The sequence below is a fragment of the Armigeres subalbatus genome, chromosome 2 (genome assembly GCF_024139115.2).
Source record: "Armigeres subalbatus isolate Guangzhou_Male chromosome 2, GZ_Asu_2, whole genome shotgun sequence".
Lineage (NCBI taxonomy): Eukaryota > Metazoa > Arthropoda > Insecta > Diptera > Culicidae > Armigeres > Armigeres subalbatus.
In genome coordinates, this window is record NC_085140.1 from 34,384,948 (window position 1) to 34,404,226 (window position 19,279).

At 37.5% G+C, this 19,279-nt stretch overlaps 1 protein-coding gene across 3 annotated transcripts in view; it reads left to right on the plus strand.

The window, feature by feature from the left end:
* LOC134218440 (tyrosine-protein kinase Src64B) overlaps positions 1–19,279 on the plus strand; it is a 266,520-nt gene that overhangs the window by 238,974 nt on the left and 8,267 nt on the right. For all 3 annotated transcript variants that reach the window (XM_062697430.1, XM_062697431.1, XM_062697432.1), the window contains exon 3: positions 15,362–16,664. In XM_062697430.1, the coding sequence (XP_062553414.1) occupies positions 16,433–16,664 (232 nt within the window). In that variant the 5' untranslated portion in view covers positions 15,362–16,432. The remainder of the gene's footprint in view (positions 1–15,361; positions 16,665–19,279) is intronic.

Genomic DNA, 19,279 nt, shown 5'->3' on the forward strand with positions numbered 1-19,279 from the left:
AATTCTTTCCTAAAAACAAATCCCTAGAAGTTTCAAAATAATTCTGAAGCATTTTCCAAAGGTATTTCCAGTAGAAGCTTAAGTACTAGGACGCTGGTGGCGCTGTAACCATTAACATTATTTTGCCAAAATATGCTTCAATGATTTAACTTGTCCGTTTGTTGTCCATCATGTTGTAGTGCATGCTTGGTTTCATAACCAATCTTTTAATTTCACATCAACGTATTTCCGAACGAATTTCAAAAGGAGTTTTCAAAAGAGCTCCTGAAAGAGTTTCCGAAGGAACTCCTTAAAACATTTCTGAGGAAATTGCTGAAGGAATTTCTGAAGGAACTCGTAAAGGAATTTACAAAGGAATCCCCTGATGATTTTCTGCAGAAGTTCTGAAGAAATTTCCGAAGAAATTCAAAAAAAAATCCGCAGCCATTCCTTAACCATTTTTTTAAAGGACGAAATTCCTGAAGAAATTTCCGAAAGAATTCCTAAATAAATCCTAAAGAAATTTCCGAAAAACAAATCCTGAAGGAATTCTCAGAAAAATTTTAACAGAATATCTGAAGAAATCTCTAAAGTATTTTACGAAGGTATTTCCGAGGGATTTTGTGAAAAAAAATCGTAGGAGTTAAAGGAATTTCTGAATGAAATCCTGACGAACCTCCGAAAGAATTCCTGAGGGAAATTCTGAAGCAATTTTTAGAATTTCCTCTTTGAAGGAATTACAAAATTTATTTTCAAAGGATTTTTCGAAGCAAAACCTGGGGGAATTTCAGATGGAATTCCTGATGACATGGCTGAAGCAATTTCTGGGTGAACTTGTGAAGGAATTCCTGGGGGTATTTCGTAGAATTTCCTAAGTAACTTACGAGAAAAAATATTGTGTCTTGTAAGGGTACTAATATTTTTTTATCTGGTTTTCGCAATATTTTGAATAGATTATTTTGCTGCAAAAAAATCAATATATGGCATGTTTGTTTTACTGGAAACTAATGTAAAGCACCTGGAAAAATCACCCTGGTCAAGTGTGTATGGAAAATCCCCCTTTTAACAAAACATCGTAAAAGCCTTTTTTTTTTTGTTAAATATCTTGGCGGTGCATATGCACAGCACATGTTTTGAAATGGACAAATTGATATGAAATTTGCGAAACTTGAACCCTCAACCTCCAAGTCACGTGGATTTTTTTTTCCAAATTTCATATCAATTTGTCCATTTCGAAACATGTGCTGTGCATATGCACAGCCAAGATATTTAACAAAAAAATGATTTTCATACGGCCGAGTTGCTGAATAATATGCAATTAATCGTAAAATCTGTTGACGCGAAAATCTCCACAACGTATCCAACTGGAAGTAAACGTAGTTCACATACTAAAGCTGACATGATTGATGATTGGAAATGGAACGTTCCATGTGCATGCGGCGGCGGCGCCCGTCCAGTAATCGATGATGAATCGAATGTGCCGTTCTTCCTCTTCATTCCGTCCATCAATCCTAATAGATGACTACTATAGACGAACCAATACAACATCGTTTCGCATTTGGCTTATCATCCTTCTGGATGTTTAACTGGGTGTATGTCATCATTAGTGTACCGAATGTTGGACATGGAAACCACCCGAATGGAACAGAGTATAAAATTTATATCTCGTAGGTTTTTTTTTGTCATAATGGATTTGAAAACAAAATTTGCTGGTAATATGCTAGGAAAACCTTAACCAGTTGAATTATCATGCCAGAGCAAAATCTGATATTGAAATGAGAATAAAACAAAAGAGTAGTTTGATGTAGAGGCCTCTAGCTTGATGTTAAAATCATATTGAAATAATGCTATAGAATGTCTTTTATAAGTATCTTTTATAAGAGCGCCGTGACGTAGTTTTGTCTCATAATAGCAATAGACAATAGGAAAACTGACGATATCAAAACAATACAAAAAAACCCTGATTGGTCCACCTAGCGGTGTTTGTGCCTTTCGCGTGCTTTAAATATACTACAAAATACGCGTGAGATTTTCGTTGCGTGTTTTATGTATAAAAATCGTATTTTGGTCATAGCTTTTGATCTCATAGTCCGATTGGGCCAATTTTCAATAGGAAACAATGGGAAACGATTCTCCGTCGAATCCAAGCAAATCGGTTCAAGATAAGTTCCTAAAATATGAGTGAGTTTTATTTTTGGCACAGACATCATCTCAATTCGTCGAGCTGAGTCGATTGATGTATAAAACTATGGGTCTCCGGGCCTTCTATCACAAAATCGTCTTTGGAGTGAAAATATAGCCTTTTTGTTACACCTTGATGTACGAGAAAGGCAAAAACCACATAATGAAAATTAGGCTAAAATAATCTTAACAGAATGCCATGTACTCTCAGCTCTCATGACAACATTGGTACATATGATAAATTTGAATGGGACCAACAGGACATCGCGCCAGTTTTTCACATTGATTAATGAGCTCTGGGTAATTTATTTTAAGTTCAATCCACACGCCATTGCGTGGCTTTTTTATTTATCCCGGACCTGATAATGAGCGCCATACTGCTGGCGTTATCTCCCGGCGTGGATATGGAAACTTTATATCGATGTTTCATAGCCCTTTGAATGATTAAATAAAAAGCTCTCCACATTACAAGCAGGTGGTATTAATTCGCATTACCACCGTTTGTGTGCACGTGGTAAACCCTAGTGGAGTGACGATAAATCTACCGCTTATTTACCCCAGGAGTTTTGCATGTTGAATCGATGGAGGAAAACAGTAAAGAACCACGTGTCAAAGTCAGTTTGACGCGCACTTGAAGGGCAACATTTCTAATATCGAGCTGCGTAGGCGCTTCGGTGATCATGATGGCACGTGGAGGCGATGCAAGTGGTTAGGTGATTTTTATCAGTTTGTTGTCGGGGATTCCCATTATGCTGTTGAATCACTTCTTGATACTAAAATAGTAACATAATTTGGTTTTGTGGATTGGATGTGGATTTTTAATTGACACAAAGGCAACACAATTCATTTTTTTATAACAAATAAAAATATAATGATGTTACGACTCTACCCGAGCATGAGAAATTGGCTCAATAATACCTAATTATGAACTAGCCCTGTATAAGAAGTAAAATACCAAAGTGATAATACCAAACATTATTATCCACAATACTTGAGGCATAAAATACTCTGTTATTACAATACCAAACGCAAAACAGATTATTATTTGTTTGATATTGAAATACCCAAGCATGTTATGCCTCAAGTATTCTGCATATAAGTTTTTGGTATTATTTTTTGGTATTTTACCTCTTATGTAAGGCTAGTTCATACCAATTTCTGTTATCGAGGTCGTCGCTCCTGCTCGGGTATCAGGTATCAGGTATCAGAACGTCGGCTCAGGAGGCACGTTCTCCTCAATTTGGGAGATTTGTGCCATCGCCTTCACTGGCCTTTCTCATCATTTACCTGACGGAAAAGGAAGTGAAAAGGGGAAAGGAAGAGGAAGTGAAGTTGGAAAGGAGAATGGAACCATTTATAGGAAAGCCAGTTATGTAGACTCACACGCATTCAGCTAGGGACTAAAGAGAGGTGTCACAAAAACACAGAGGACGTAACAATGGACGAAGGTCAAAGACGAAACACAGAGTGCACTGTGAAAAACCGCATAATGCGAACCCATATAGTTGTAAGTTTGTTGAAAAACTAAGTAAAACACATATTCATAACCCCATTCTTATTGAACATCACGTTGAGATTGAACAAGAGTAGCCGAACCCGAACGTCAAGAACGGAACACAGAGTACACTGTGAAAAACGCATCATGCGAATCCATATAGGTGACAGACACAAAGTACATTGTAAAAGACGAATCCATATAGGTGGAAGTTTGTTGAAAAACTAAGTAAAACACATATTCATAACCCCACACTCACGTTGAGATTGAACAAGAGTAGCCAAAGCCGAACGTCAAAGACGAGACACAGAGTACACTGTGAAAAACGCATAATGCGAATCCATATAGGTGACAATTTGTTGAAAGCTAAGTAAAACACATATTCATAACTCTACTCTTATTTAACCTCACGATAAGGTTGAATAAGAGTAGCCGATTATCTCGGAGAAGTAAAAAGTCAACTACGCCATAGCTCCGGTTAGCACAGCGAGGGCTAAAATACTGTGAAGGGGGCCCTGGTGCTTCACAGGCTCCGTTTGCGGTTAGGTTCTTATTAGACCCCCCTAACCATTCATTCGTAGGCACGGTAAGCATAAAGCCACATCACACCGAGAATTAGGGGTCACCTGTATGGTGGACTTTTACCACTGGAACAGGCAATCCGTAATGTTATTCTCAGCCAGATAACCAGCTGCCGACACCACACGGCTATCTAGGCTGTTCGTGGAGAGAAGTTGACATTGACTTTACGTCAACTCTCAATGTGGCCGAACTAGATATAATATATCACATATTATGTATCAAGGAAGCCGAAGAATGTTGGAAAACCTGAGCACCACCATTCAATAGCTATACCTCAAATATTTCCAAAAATGTATGGACAACGGACATGTCATCGCGGACAGAATGTTCTTTACAGAAGCCTCAGAATACAATTCCAATGGATTCGGTGCATTAAGTTTTGTTTGGAATGGATATGGGATGGACTTTACTTGAACATGAGACATGCAAATCAAGAAAATCGTTGGAAAAAAAGTATTTACCAAAACTCTTAAATTTTGGCCCAATGAATATCCTAACATATCAGATAGCATGTTTAATATTCTATGAAAGTGTGTTCAATTCAGCACAACTGAATAATGATTATTTCCAGTCGTATTCGGTTTGTAGCTCAGTCATACATACGATCAAGACAAGGCACCCTCACGTAGGTTCATTTTGAATTGCGTATTCCCGGTAGTATGCGGACAATAATGGTACAATTACGGAGGTTATCGCTTAGTTGACCGGCGTGTAGCAAACAATCAGTAGTTCAGAGAAAGGATTACACAGAAAATCGTTATAACAAAAACAGCATTTCGCATGCCGATCAAGGTTATTTATTAATTATAATAGGATTTAATGTTTTATTCCTTGCCTCGAAAAACGATTATCAGACATTCATGTTTTGTTTATGTATTGAACTAGTATAACATGATGCTTCAACACCCGAATCTATTGATTATTTTTCTTCGTATTTTGATAATAATTTCAAGAGTATGTTTGTATTATTGGTTTTATATGGATTGGAAAATCTTTTTATGAGCGATTGTATTATAGTTGCTCTGTTGTCGATCTTCTGATATATCGGCGACACTATTTTTACGATTCGTCAGTTGAATTATCCGAAGGCCATCAAATCCGTTGGCACACAGCACGTGAGTCTACCAACCTTTTCACGATTACCACTAATGGTAGTTAGGGAAGTGAGGGTAAAATAACCGTTCAATTTTTTATTGCTACTCCGTGATTGACCTAAACTAGCTCAATGGCACAAGCAATATCCGTTCATCACTGTATTAAAATAGCAAAGCACATAAGCGAATTGTCAAAAATCACGTTTTGTTTTATTTGAATCAAAAAGCAACAAAGCGAACCAAACGTTCTAGGAACAGCGTAAACAAATTATGATTCCTACTTCTACTTAGTACTACATATTCTATTTAATTCCACCACGATGTAATCTTTACAGATACGTATTTCAAACTCAATTGTAAGGCATCCGCAGTCTTAAATTTCTCGTACTTTATTTGATCTCGATACAAATTTGATTTCATAGGCAATATATATCAAAATTTTAATATTAAAAAAATATCTACGTTTTTTTAACCGATGAAACGATTATTCGAATTTTCGAACGAAATTTTCAGCTTTCTCATTAACATTAAAATCATCATAGAGCATGGGATATGTTTGAATTGTTTTTCTTATTTTACCTAAGGCACTTAAGCGTTTCATCTGCCCTGCCCCACATGTGCGAGCATCGGAGAATGGGTTAGACAACTTTATTGACTTTTGTAATTTGCCGATAACCCTTTGTACCTATTGCTTTTTTCTCCGTTTCTGAACCTATGTATATCGATTGGCTTCAGTCAGCCAGCCAGCCAGCCACCAGTCAGACCCTCCCAGCAAATGGTGATATATTGCAAAACTAAACTTCCTTGTTTGCACAGGGCACCCAGGTAATTGTCCATTCGTGCTCGGCATCGGAGAATAGGTACTGGCATTGACTCCCCGCACCGCAGACCCCAAAAGTGGAAAACAAGGCGAAGGTAATAAAGTCGTTAGAGAACTGGTTGATGATCCTCTGCGGCATCAGCAGCTTTCGAGCATCTTCAACTTCAACTTCTCCAACTCGAAATAGAGAGTGCGGGCATTAAGCGGTTAGTGCAAATAACAAATGATACCTGGCCACGGGAACCAGTTTACTGTTGAATGTATTCCATGAAAATGGTAATTAGGGTTTCTCAAAAAAAGTAAAATGAAAAATTTCTTGAGAATTATTACGAAATACGAACTGACTTATGAAACTCTGTTCATAAGATTCAAGTCAAACATTTCATCAAAAATTAATGATTTCCTCAACGTTGGTTTTAGACACCCTAACGGAGATGCTGCAGGAGAAATGAAAGACGAACGAACAGACAAATGCTCATAGCAAAATGCGTAAATAATTCAGATTAGCAAGTAAATGCCACATTGTAACGAATACCAGTTTTTAAATAGATAATATCCCAAGGTTGTCTGCCGGATAGATTGAATGCTCAATGAGTACAGTCCAGTGTTGCATGTGCCGATGATGGGAGAGGGCTGAATTTGCGACTCGATTGCCTGCTGATTGGTCGTTATCATCGGCCTGGCCTTGTAATTGATCTGACTAACAAACAACCGACTGGTGGATAGACGTAGGAGTACCGGAATTGTTATGGAGAAATGAGAAAGCGAATCATCAGCGTGTCACAGCAGTACTGATCCGGACTAATTAGGGAACGATTGGTTGAATAACTCAAGCGAAAAGTCAAATGAGGCACAACATGTTTACTTGTCGCATATCCAATTCTTTTGCACAGGTTGACGCTACTAATATATTTCTTTGTTTCATTGTTGATTTGTTTTAATGTTTTATTAACTTCTGTAGATAATAAAACAAAACCTGCTAGAGCTGTGATTGCCTATATTTGAGTATGGTTCAATCTAAATTGAATGAATGAAATATTACGTTTCTAACAAAACTTCAAAATATTTCCATAGGAAATTCATCCAAATTTCCAGAGGAAATTCACCTCCGAATTTCCAGAGGAAATTCACCCGAATTTCCAGAGGAAATTCACCCGAATTTCCAGAGGAAATTCACCCGAATTTCCGGAGGAAATTCACCCGAATTTCCAGGGGAAATTCACCCGAATTTCCAGGGGAAATTCACCCGAATTTCCAGGGGAAATTCACCCGAATTTCCAGGGGAAATTCACCCGAATTTCCAGAGGAAATTCACCCAAATTTCCAGAGGAAATTCACCCGAGTTTCCAGAGAGTTTCATTCGATTTTCCAGAGGGAATTCATTCGAATTTCCAGAGGAAATTCTTTCGAATTTCCAGAGGAAATTCATTCGAATTTCCAGAGGAAATTCATTCAATTTCAGAGGAAATTCATTCGAATTTCCAGAGGAAATTCATTCAATTTCCAGAGGAAATTCATTCAATTTCCAGAGGAAATTCATTCAATTCCAGAGGAAATTCATTCAATTCAGAGGAAATTCATTCCAATTCCAGAGGAAATTCATTCGATTTCCAGAGGAAATTCATTCAATTTCCAGAGGAAATTCATCTGATTTCCAGAGGAAATTCATTCGAATTTCCAGAGGAAATTCATTCCAATTTCAGAGAAATTCATTCCAATTTCAGAGGAAATTCATTCGACTTCCAGAGGAAATTCATTTCAATTTCCAGAGGAAATTCATTCCAATTCAGAGGAAATTCATTCAATTTCCAGAGGAAATTCATTCGAATTTCCAGAGGAAATTCATTCCAATTCCAGAGGAAATTCATTCAATTTCCAGAGGAAATTCATTCAATTTCCAGAGGAAATTCATTCGAATTTCCAGAGGAAATTCATTCGAATTCAGAGGAAATTCATTTCAATTTCAGAGGAAATTCATTCAATTTCCAGAGGAAATTCATTCAATTTCCAGAGGAAATTCATTCCAATTCCAGAGGAAATTCATTCAATTTCCAGAGGAAATTCATTCAATTTCCAGAGGAAATTCATTCAATTTCCAGAGGAAATTCATTCCAATTTCAGAGGAAATTCATTCAATTTCCAGAGGAAATTCATTCCAATTCAGAGGAAATTCATTCCAATTCAGAGGAAATTCATTCAATTTCCAGAGGAAATTCATTCCAATTCCAGAGGAAATTCATTCGAATTTCAGAGGAAATTCATTCGAATTTCCAGAGGAAATTCATTCGATTTCCAGAGGAAATTCATTCCAATTTCCAGAGGAAATTCATTCGAATTTCCAGAGGAAATTCATTAATTTCCAGAGGAAATTCATCAATTCAGAGGAAATTCATTCGATTTCCAGAGGAAATTCATTCAATTTCAGAGGAAATTCATTCCAATTTCCAGAGGAAATTCATTCGAATTTCCAGAGGAAATTCATTCAATTCAGAGGAAATTCATTCAATTTCCAGAGGAAATTCATTCGATTTCAGAGGAAATTCATTCAATTTCCAGAGGAAATTCATTCCAATTCCAGAGGAAATTCATTCGAATTTCCAGAGGAAATTCATTCAATTTCCAGAGGAAATTCATTCAATTTCCAGAGGAAATTCATTCCAATTTCCAGAGGAAATTCGTTCAAATTTCCAGAAGAAAATCATCCGAATTCCCAGTGGAAATTCATCCGAATTCCAGAGGAAACTCATTCGAATTTCCAGAGGAAATTCATTCGAATATCCAGGGGGAATTCATTGGAATTTCCAGAGGAAATTCATTTAGAATTTCCAGAGGAAATTCATTTGAATTTCCAGAGGAAATTCGTTCAAATTTCCAGAAGAAAATCATTCGAACTTCCAGAGGAAATTCATCCGAATTCCAGAGGAAACTCATTCGAATTTCCAGAGGAAATTCATTCGAATTTCCCAAGGAAATTCATTCGAATTTCCCAAGGTAATTCATTCGAATATCCCAAGGAAATTCATTCGAATTTCCCAAGGAAAATCATTCGAATTTCCATAAGAAAATCATTCGAATTTCCAGAGGAAATTCATTCGAATTTCCAGAGGAAATTCATTCGAATTTCCAGAGGAAATTCATTCGAATTTCCAGAGGAAATTCATTCGAATTTCCAGAGGAAATTCATTCGAATTTCCAGAGGAAATTCATTCGAATTTCCAGAGGAAATTCATTCGATTTTCCAGAGGGAATTCATTCGATTTTACAGAGGAAATTCATTCGAATTTCCCGAGGAAATTCAATAGAATTTCCCGAGGAAATTCATTCGGATTTCCAAGGAAATTCATTCGAATTTCAGAGGAAATTCATTCAATTTCCAGAGGAAATTCATTCGAATTTCATTCAAATTCATTTCAAATTCATTCGAATTTCCAGAGGAAATTCATTCGAATTTCCAGAGGAAATTCATTCGAATTTCCTGAGGAAATTCATTCGAATTTCCTGAGGAAATTCATTCGAATTTCCTGAGGAAATTCATTAGAATTTCCAGAGGAAATTCATTCTAATTTCCAGAGGAATTCATTCGAGTTTCCAGGAAATTCATTCTGAATTTCCAGAGGAAATACATTCGAATTTCCAGAGGAAATTCATTCAATTTCCAGAGGAAATTCATTCAATTTCCAGAGGAAATTCATTCAATTTCCAGAGGAAATTCATTCAATTTCCAGAGGAAATTCATTCGAATTTCAGAGGAAATTCATTCGAATTTCAGAGGAAATTCATTCAATTTCCAGAGGAAATTCATTCCAATTTCAGAGGAAATTCATTCAATTCCAGAGGAAATTCATTCCAATTCAGAGGAAATTCATTCCAATTCCAGAGGAAATTCATTCAATTTCCAGAGGAAATTCATTCAATTTCCAGAGGAAATTCATTCCAATTTCCAGAGGAAATTCATTCGAATTCCAGAGGAAATTCATTCCAATTTCCAGAGGAAATTCATCTCAATTTCCAGAGGAAATTCATTCCAATTTCCAGAGGAAATTCATTCGAATTCAGAGGAAATTCATTCGAATTCAGAGGAAATTCATTCGAATTTCCAGAGGAAATTCATTGAATTTCCAGAGGAAATTCATTCGAATTTCCAGAGGAAATTCATTCGAATTTCCAGAGGAAATTCATTCGAATTCAGAGGAAATTCATTCTGAATTTCCAGAGGAAATTCATTCAATTTCCAGAGGAAATTCATTCCAATTCCAGAGGAAATTCATTCGAATTTCCAGAGGAAATTCATTCGAATTTCCAGAGGAAATTCATTCGAATTTCCAGAGGAAATTCATTCGAATTTCCAGAGGAAATTCATTCGAATTTCCAGAGGAAATTCATTCGAATTTCCAGAGGAAATTCATTCGAACTTCCAAAGGAAATTCATTCGAACTTCCAAAGGAAATTCATTCGAATTTCCAAAGGAAATTCATTCGAATTTCCAGAGGAAATTCATTCGAATTTCCAGAGGAAATTCATTCGAATTTCCAGAGGAAATTCATTCGAATTTCCAGAGGAAATTCATTCGAATTTCCAGAGGAAATTCATTCGAATTTCCAGAGGAAATTCATTCGAATTCCCAGAGGAAATTCATTCGATTTTCCAGAGGAATTCATTCGATTTTCCAGAGGGAATTCATTCGAGTTTCCCGTGGAAATTCAATCGAATTTCCAGAGGAAATTCATTCGAATTTCCAGAGGAAATTCATTCGAATTTCCAGAGGAAATTCATTCGGATTTCCAAAGGAAATTCATTCGAATTTCCAGAGGAAATTCATTCGAATTTCCAGAGGAAATTCATTTGAATTTCCAGAGGAAATTCATTAGAATTTCATTCAAATTCATTTCAAATTCATTCGAATTCCCAGAGGAAATTCATTCGAATTTCCAGAGGAAATTCATTCGAATTTCCTGAGGAAATTCATTCGAATTTCCAGAGGAAATTCATTCGATTTTCCAGAGGGAATTCATTCGAGTTTCCCGTGGAAATTCATTCGAATTTCCAGAGGAAATTCATTCGAATTTCAGAGGAAATTCATTCGAATTTCCAGAGAAATACATTCGAATTTCCAGAGGAAATTCATTCGAATTTCCAAAGGAAATTCATTCTGAATTTCCAAAGGAAATTCATTCTGAATTTCCAAAGGAAATTCATTCGAATTTAAAGGAAATTCATTCGAATTTCCAAAGGAAATTCATTCGAATTTCAAAAGGAAATTATTTTGAATTTCAACAGGAAATTCATCTGAATTTTCAAAGGAAATTCATTCAATTTTCAAAGGAAATTCATTCGAATTTCCAAAGGAAATTCATTCAATTTCCAAAGGAAATTCATTCGAATTTCCAAAGGAAATTCATTCGAATTTCCAAAGGAAATTTATTCAATTTCAAAGGAAATTCATTCAATTTCAAAGGGAAATTCATTCAATTTCAAAGGAAATTCATTCAATTTCAAAGGAAATTCATTCAATTTCAAAGGAAATTCATTCCAATTTCCAAAGGAAATTCATTCAATTTCCAAAGGAAATTCATTCAATTTCCAAAGGAAATTCATTCAATTTCAAAGGAAAATTCATTCGAGTTTCCAAAGGAAAATTCATTCAAGTTTCCAAAGGAAATTCATTCGAATTTCAAAGGAAATTCATCTGAATTCTTCCAAAGGAAATTCATTCAATTTCCAAAGGAAATTCATCTGAATTTCCAAAGGAAATTCATTCAATTTCCAAAGGAAATTCATTCAATTTCCAAAGGGAAATTCATTCGAATTTCCAAAGGAAATTCATTCGAATTTCCAAAGGAAATTCATCTCAATTTCCAAAGGAAAATTCATCTCAATTTCCAAAGGAAATCTATTCAATTTCAAAGGGAAATTCATTCGAATTTCAAAGGAAATTCATTCAATTTCCAAAGGAAATTCATTCCAATTTCAAAAGAAGTTCATCTGAATTTCCAAAGGAAATTCGTCTGAATTTCCAAAGGAAATCTATCTGAATTTCCAAAGGAAATTCATTCAATTTCCAAAGGAAATTCATTCAATTTCCAAAGGAAATTCATTCAATTTCAAAGGAAATTCATTCGAATTTCAAAGGGAAATTCATTCAATTTCCAAAGGAAATTCATCTCAATTTCCAAAGAGAAATTCATTCGAATTTCCAAAGGAAATTCATTCAATTTCCAAAGGAAATTCATCTGAATTTCCAAAGGGAAATTCATTCGAATTTCCAAAGGAAATTCATTCAATTTCAAAGGAAATTCATCTCAATTTCCAAAGGAAATTCATTCGAATTTCCAAAGGAAATTCATTCGAATTTCAAGGAAATTCATCTGATTTCAAAGGAAATTCATCTGAATTTCCAAAGGAAATTCATTCAATTTCCAAAGGAAATTCATTCGAATTTCCAAAGGAAATTCATCTGAATTTCCAAAGGAAATTCATTCGAATTTCAAAGGAAATTCATCTGAATTTCCAAAGGAAATCTATTCGAATTTCCAAAGGAAATTCATCTGAATTTCCCAAAGGAAATTCATTCGAATTTCCAAAGGAAATTCATCTGATTTCCAAAGGAAATTCATTCCAATTTCCAAAGGAAATTCATTCAATTTCAAGGAAATTCATTCAATTTCCAAAGGAAATTCATTCGAATTCAAAGGAAATTCATTCAATTTCCAAAGGAAATTCATTCAATTTCCAAAGGAAATTCATTCAATTTCAAAGGAAATTCATTCAATTTCAAAGGAAATTCATTCAATTTCCAAAGGAAATTCATTCAATTTCCAAAGGAAATTCATCTGAATTTCCAAAGGAAATTCATCTGATTTCCAAAGGAAATTCATTCAATTTTCCAAAGGAAATTCATTCGAATTTCAAAGGGAAATCTATCAATTTCAAAGGAAATTCATCTGATTTTCTAAAGGAAATTCATTCAATTTCAAAGGAAATTCATTCTGAATTTCCAAAGGGAAATTCATTCAATTTCCAAAGGAAATTCATTCGATTTCAAAGGAAATTCATCTGATTTCCAAAGGAAATTCATTCGATTTCCAAAGGAAATTCATTCTGAATTTCCAAAGGAAATTCATTCAATTTCCAAAGGAAATTCATTCGAATTTCCAAAATAAATTCATTCGAATTTCCAGGGGAAATTCATTCGAATTTCCAGGGGAAATTCATTCGAATTTCCAGGGGAAATTCATTTGAATTTCCAAGAGAAATTCATTTGAATTTCCAAGGGAAATTCATTTGAATTTCCAAGGGAAATTCATTTGAATTTCCAAAGGAAATTCATTCGAATTTCCAAAGGAAATTCATTCGAATTTCCAGGGAAAATTCATTCGAATTTCAAAGGGAAATTCATTCGAATTTCCAAAGGACATTCATTCGAACCTCCAGAGGAAATTCATTCGAATTTCTTCGGAAAATTCATTCAAATTTCCTCGGGAAATTCATTCGAATTTCCACGGGAAATTCATTCGAATTTCCAAAGGGAAATTCATTCGAATTTCCAAAGGGAAATTCATTCGAATTTCCAAAGGGAAATTCATTCGAATTTCCAAAGGGAAATTCATTCGAATTTCCAAAGGGAAATTCATTCGAATTTCCAAAGGGAAATTCATTCGAATTTCCAAAGGGAAATTTTGAGAGAAAATTCTTCCACTTTTCCAGAGTAAACTCATTCAATTTTCTTCTTTCTTTCGAATTTCCAGAAGATATTCATTCGAATTTGCTTAGGGTATTCTTTCGAATTTTCACAGGTAATCCATTTGATCTTCCACAGGAAATTAGCATAGCATAGCATAGTTACGGTGTACTTCGTAGATTGGACACTAGTGAAACTCATGTTTTTCTTTTGAAATCCTTATTCAGATTGCTATCAGAAATCAAGGTGGGTGTGGTCCTTGATTTCAATCTAGGATAAAAATCACAAAAGCATGAGGATTACTACTCCTGGCCACACCCATCTTCACCGTAACTTGGGAGGGGAAGGATGTGTTGATGTAGTACTTACTTAACGAGAGGTCCCCAACTCAGCGACGCCTTCATAAGTAGTTGGATATTGGGAAGGGTTGGATATTGGGAAGGTATTCGTTGGGTCAGGATTTGATTGTAGCTGACAATGTGACCGTGGTAGATCTTACACCGTAACACACCACGCAAAGGTGTCTACCCAGCGTTACTAGGCATTTGATCTTGCACAGGAAATTCATCCTTATTTCCAGGGGAAACTTATTCGAATTTCCAGAGAAATTTCATTCGAATTTCCACAAAAAAAATTGAATATCCAAAGGAAATTCATTTGGGTTTCTGAATAAATTTTATTCAAATTTCCAAAAGCGGATTTCGAGCGGATTTAATTTTGTCCAGAAGAAATAGTTTCCAATTTTCAAAGAAAATTCATTCGAATTTCCAGAGGAAATTCTTCTGGATTTTCCGAAGAAATTCATCCTAATTTCCTCAGAAAATTCATCCAAATTTCAGAAGAATGAATTTTTCCTAGAAATTCGGTACAATTTTTGTCGGAAATTCGGATCAATTTCCTCTGGAAATTACGTTTAAATTCTTTTGAAGTTTCTATTAAATTTATGGAAATTCAAATGAATTTCTTTTGGAAATTCGAATGATTTTTTTGGATGTTCAAATAAATTTCCTTTTGAAATTAAATTGAACTTTCTCTAAAAATTAAAAAAAAAGTCTTCTGAAATGTCGACTAACTGTCGAAATTCAGATGATTTTCCTCTGGAAACTCAGGGGAATTTTCTCTGCAAATTCTGGTAAAATTCCATATCTTCACTTTATTGTTTAAACCCTTGTAACTTTCGATCAGAGCCATTCGGTGAATGAATACATCAGTTAAATTATGTATTATTTTATTATTCTTGCCCTAAAAACTTGCTGCCCATGAAACTATTAGCATAATTCTAAAAGCTATAAATTGAATTCTGCTCGTCAGAGCGATTGAATTTACAAAACTCTTCCCGCGAACTGCACCGACCGGAAACTTTTGTACAACTATTTGCGTCATTGTCCGCCTCCACCAGACGACTTTCTCAGTTGCATTTCCTATTCCAGAATCACCCGCCAAAGGACAGAGCCCTTTTCGTCGCGTTACTAAATGCAAACTTGCCACTCAACATTTACCCTTCTCTCTTTTTTTTGGTCTCACTTTTTCAGATCATTGAACGGTGCCCGGAACCTTGCGGAATCCTGGAAGAGAATAAAAACGTATCCTGCGGCAAAAATGGCAGTTGAAAGCGACCTCTTGAGAATAGATTTGCGTTGTTTTGGCTGCCACGGTCGCTATCACCACCAACATCGTCGTCAGCAGAGTAGCAAAGCAGCAGCCGACCAACAACATCAGCAGCACTAGTAGTCGGACACGTGTTCGGATCCAACCGCTTTTCAGCAAGACATTTGCTTCCAGAGAAGGAAAAGTTTCAGATATTGTGCCATTTCTCGGTGGTACATTGAAAAGCAGAAGCAGAAACGGCGGAAACAGTAGCTACTTTTAAGCATCATATTTTTGTACCCTCTAGTCGGCCAGTTCCGTTTTTTTTTTGTTCTATGCTTTCAAGGATCTAAGGCATATTTTCTTTGACCTTCTTCTTAAGCATGCAAATTAATTAATTCGTACAAATAGCTGTGCTAATAAGATAGAACGAGGGTTTCCCGTCGACGTTATCAGATGAATGTTTTATGCTCGGTCCCATCCACATTGTCAAATTCGTCACCATCGCCTCCCTGCCAAAGCTCCATCCTAGGTCTAGACCTGCAAATTTCGTGAACCGCAACGACAGCATTTAATTCGTGCCAAGATAATCTGGAATCTAAATTCTAAGCGAAACCGAGAAATAAAGAGGAGCGTATCAAGATTTAGAAGACCGACGAAAAGTAGTATCTACCTTTTTGTAGAAACCAAAGACCGGCTAGGAACGGAACGCACATATCCGATCCCCCACGAACGTAGAGACGGATCTTCTTCTAGCAGAAGAGTTTATTAGGACAACCAAACAGCCCACGGTGTGCCTCAACAAGCCACGGCAGCATTTCCCTTTTCAGACTACTTTTCTGTCCGAAATCGAAACCAAATACAAACGATAATCGTGCAACTAGTGTATACACATTTAAGCGTAAAGTGACAATTATCCTACATCACTCCCACACAAATCGTCAGCGGGTGTGTGCACAAACAATCCCCTACCCTAGAAGTAATTAACCAATTTGGACTCGGAGCACCAGGCGACAATGGGCAACAAATGCTGCAGCAAACGTCAGGACCAGGAGCTGGCCCTCAGCTACCCCGGCGGGTACAAAAAGGGCGAAAATTCCTTCACCTCCAACATGTCCGGCCCGAAACACAGCAATGGGGGCGGTGGGTCACTGGACTCGCGGTACACACCGGACCCAAACCGAGGGCAGCTTATCAAGGGAATTCCCAAAGGGGGAGTTGACATCATCCGACCGAGGACGACACAACGTAAGTACACAGCCCACGTAACGGCTAGACAATTTCTTTTACTTAAATTACTGTCATGTAGGACATGCCTGTGGGGTGGGCGTTGTGGTGGCTTCCTGCCAGCCCCTTCCGTCCCGATTGTATCGACAGTTATTGTTCGCGAATGTCAATCACGTTTCGGTGTTATCGGAAAATGTGTGCAAATTGCTTGACCGACATACTATCTACGAATTGTGCCGAAACGCTGATACAGATACGGTTCGGGTATAAATGTGATGTCTACAAAACTAAACAACAGACCAGCCTTATCAGAAAAAGAAAGGCACCAGTAGACTCGACTCTTGTCAAACATATTGAGGCACGAGGGGTATAATGGGAATCCCGAAGCGTAAATCCATATTTCCACTATTGACGGATAACAGCTTAGTTTATGCATCACAAATTAAGTGATGAGTAAATGGGGAAAAGTGTTTTAAAAAGCAAAATGCCCATATTAAATCAAAATTTGCATTAAGGCTCCCCCAGACCTAAGCGATTTCATCGCAGCGACGGCGATAACTTGTCGCCGCGATTCATTCGCTTGGTCGCTGCAGGCAATGATCAATTTACCCTCCCATATCAACGTCGAGAGAATCGCTGTCGCCAAGCGATAGAATCGCGTCGCGGCTGTCGCGTCGCGTGTGTTTGGAGGAACCTTTAAACGTGATTGCAAAGTTTTGCAATACTGCAGCGGTTGTCAACCTGGGGTACATGTACCACTGGGGGTACCTTCGCTGACCCTAGGGGGTACCTGTGATGAAAATGCGTAATGGCGAATGCACATATACAAATTTCAATATAAACTTTTTGATAAAGATAATTTTTTACCTTTAAAAAGATATTTTAGTTACAAGATAAAGATTGTCGCTGTCGTCGCTGTCCGGAACATCTTTTGCTGGCGAGGATAAGGTGCTCAATGAAAGAAAAATAAATACGATTTGACAGTTCGGTACCCAACATGTTTCGGACAGCAGAATAAAGGGAACCGAAGCGACAATCTTTACCTTGTAACTAAAATATTTTTATCTATAGTTTTTTTTTTTCTTCCCATTTTTGAATAGAAGTCATATCTGTCATAATGACAAATGCCTTGTGTGGTATAAAAAAAAAAGATATTTTTTTATTCTAAAACTCTAAAGCTCAAAAAGCTAGTAAACCTGCTTTAAAGAGGCTTTTTTGTGGTTAAAATTCAGTTTTATGTTGTCATGAAATGTACAGTTATTTACAATTGTAGTTCAGCGTTTTCAAATCAATTTAAATCTAATTGGAACATTAAAGCGTCTACATCAATTCTATTGTTACACTCGTAAACACCGGCGTGTTGAAGCCGATGTACTTCACAAATAAGCGGAGAATTTCCACTCGCGCAGCTCTTCCAATTCCTGGCAAAACAGATCTCGTGAGGTCCTCGAACGACAGATGCCTCCAACCATTCATGTAGCCGGCTAGCCTCTGCTGTAGGACCGTCCAGGCCGGGCCGACACGAGTGCAGCTACAGAACTTGTGCTGGAGCGTTTCAGGTGCCTGTATGTCACAGTATTGACATTTATCGTCCGCCACCCGTTGCATCACGTGCAGAAGATTCCGATGCTCGATTTTCCCCACGAGATTTCCACTTGAAAAAAGATTTGATTTTTGGCTTAGCGTACGACAGCCACCATTGCATACACGACGCGTAGTTTCTGCTCTGACGAGTCCAATATTGCCACTTATGCTAGAACTCGGCAACGTTTTCTTCGGATAGAAGATGCGGCCGAAGGGCTCAGCAGTCGCGCCCGGGCTCGTGTCCCAGTGGGGGAAGACAGAGTCTGAGCGTTAGCGATCTGTAAAACAACAACGTGCCGTCTGCAGTTTGTCGCGAAGATCACGGCTCACATAGATCCGATCGAGTCGAGATCGTGTGTTTCGACAGACATTGGTAAACTCGGCATCACGTGGACACAACTTATCCTACACATCATGTAGCTGCGGGGGCAGCAGGGACCATGTCCAAGGGCTTGACGACCCCTCCCCAGCTGTCTGGGAGTCAGGGGATTCTGCTTAGGAGGTGGTGGGGTTAACAGGGGGCTCTGTTAATTCCCTCCCAAAAACCGCATATCCGCAGGCAAACCCTATCAAGCGACCGTGTGCCGCTTAAAGCATACAAGCCCCTAACCCCGAATCCCAAGGTATCAGGCGACCCGTCCCGAAGGGATGAATGACCAGGGGGGTGAAACAATTAGCCAGGTCGTTAACGGAGCCTGTGGAGGTTCCACAGAGTGAGGGCTGCTTCGGCGGCAAGCAGTGGGTGGTACCCACACACGCCCAAGTGGTGCACATGTGGTGCAAGCGAATGTGAGCTGGGGTATTACGAGTAATACCCCCACAGAGTGAGGGACCGAGTGTATGGGTGAGCACACAAGTAAGCCTCGCATGGTACGCATGGTCGGTAGTGTTAGAATGACTGAAGTCTGATGAGGCCTAGCAGGAGTGTCGGGGGGCAGATACCTCTGCGGCACCTCAGAAGTAGGGGACACGAAAGTCTTGCTGCGTCTGGCAGGAGTATCGGGGGGTTGATGCTTCTGCGGCACCTCAGAAATCGGAGACATGTAAGGTAA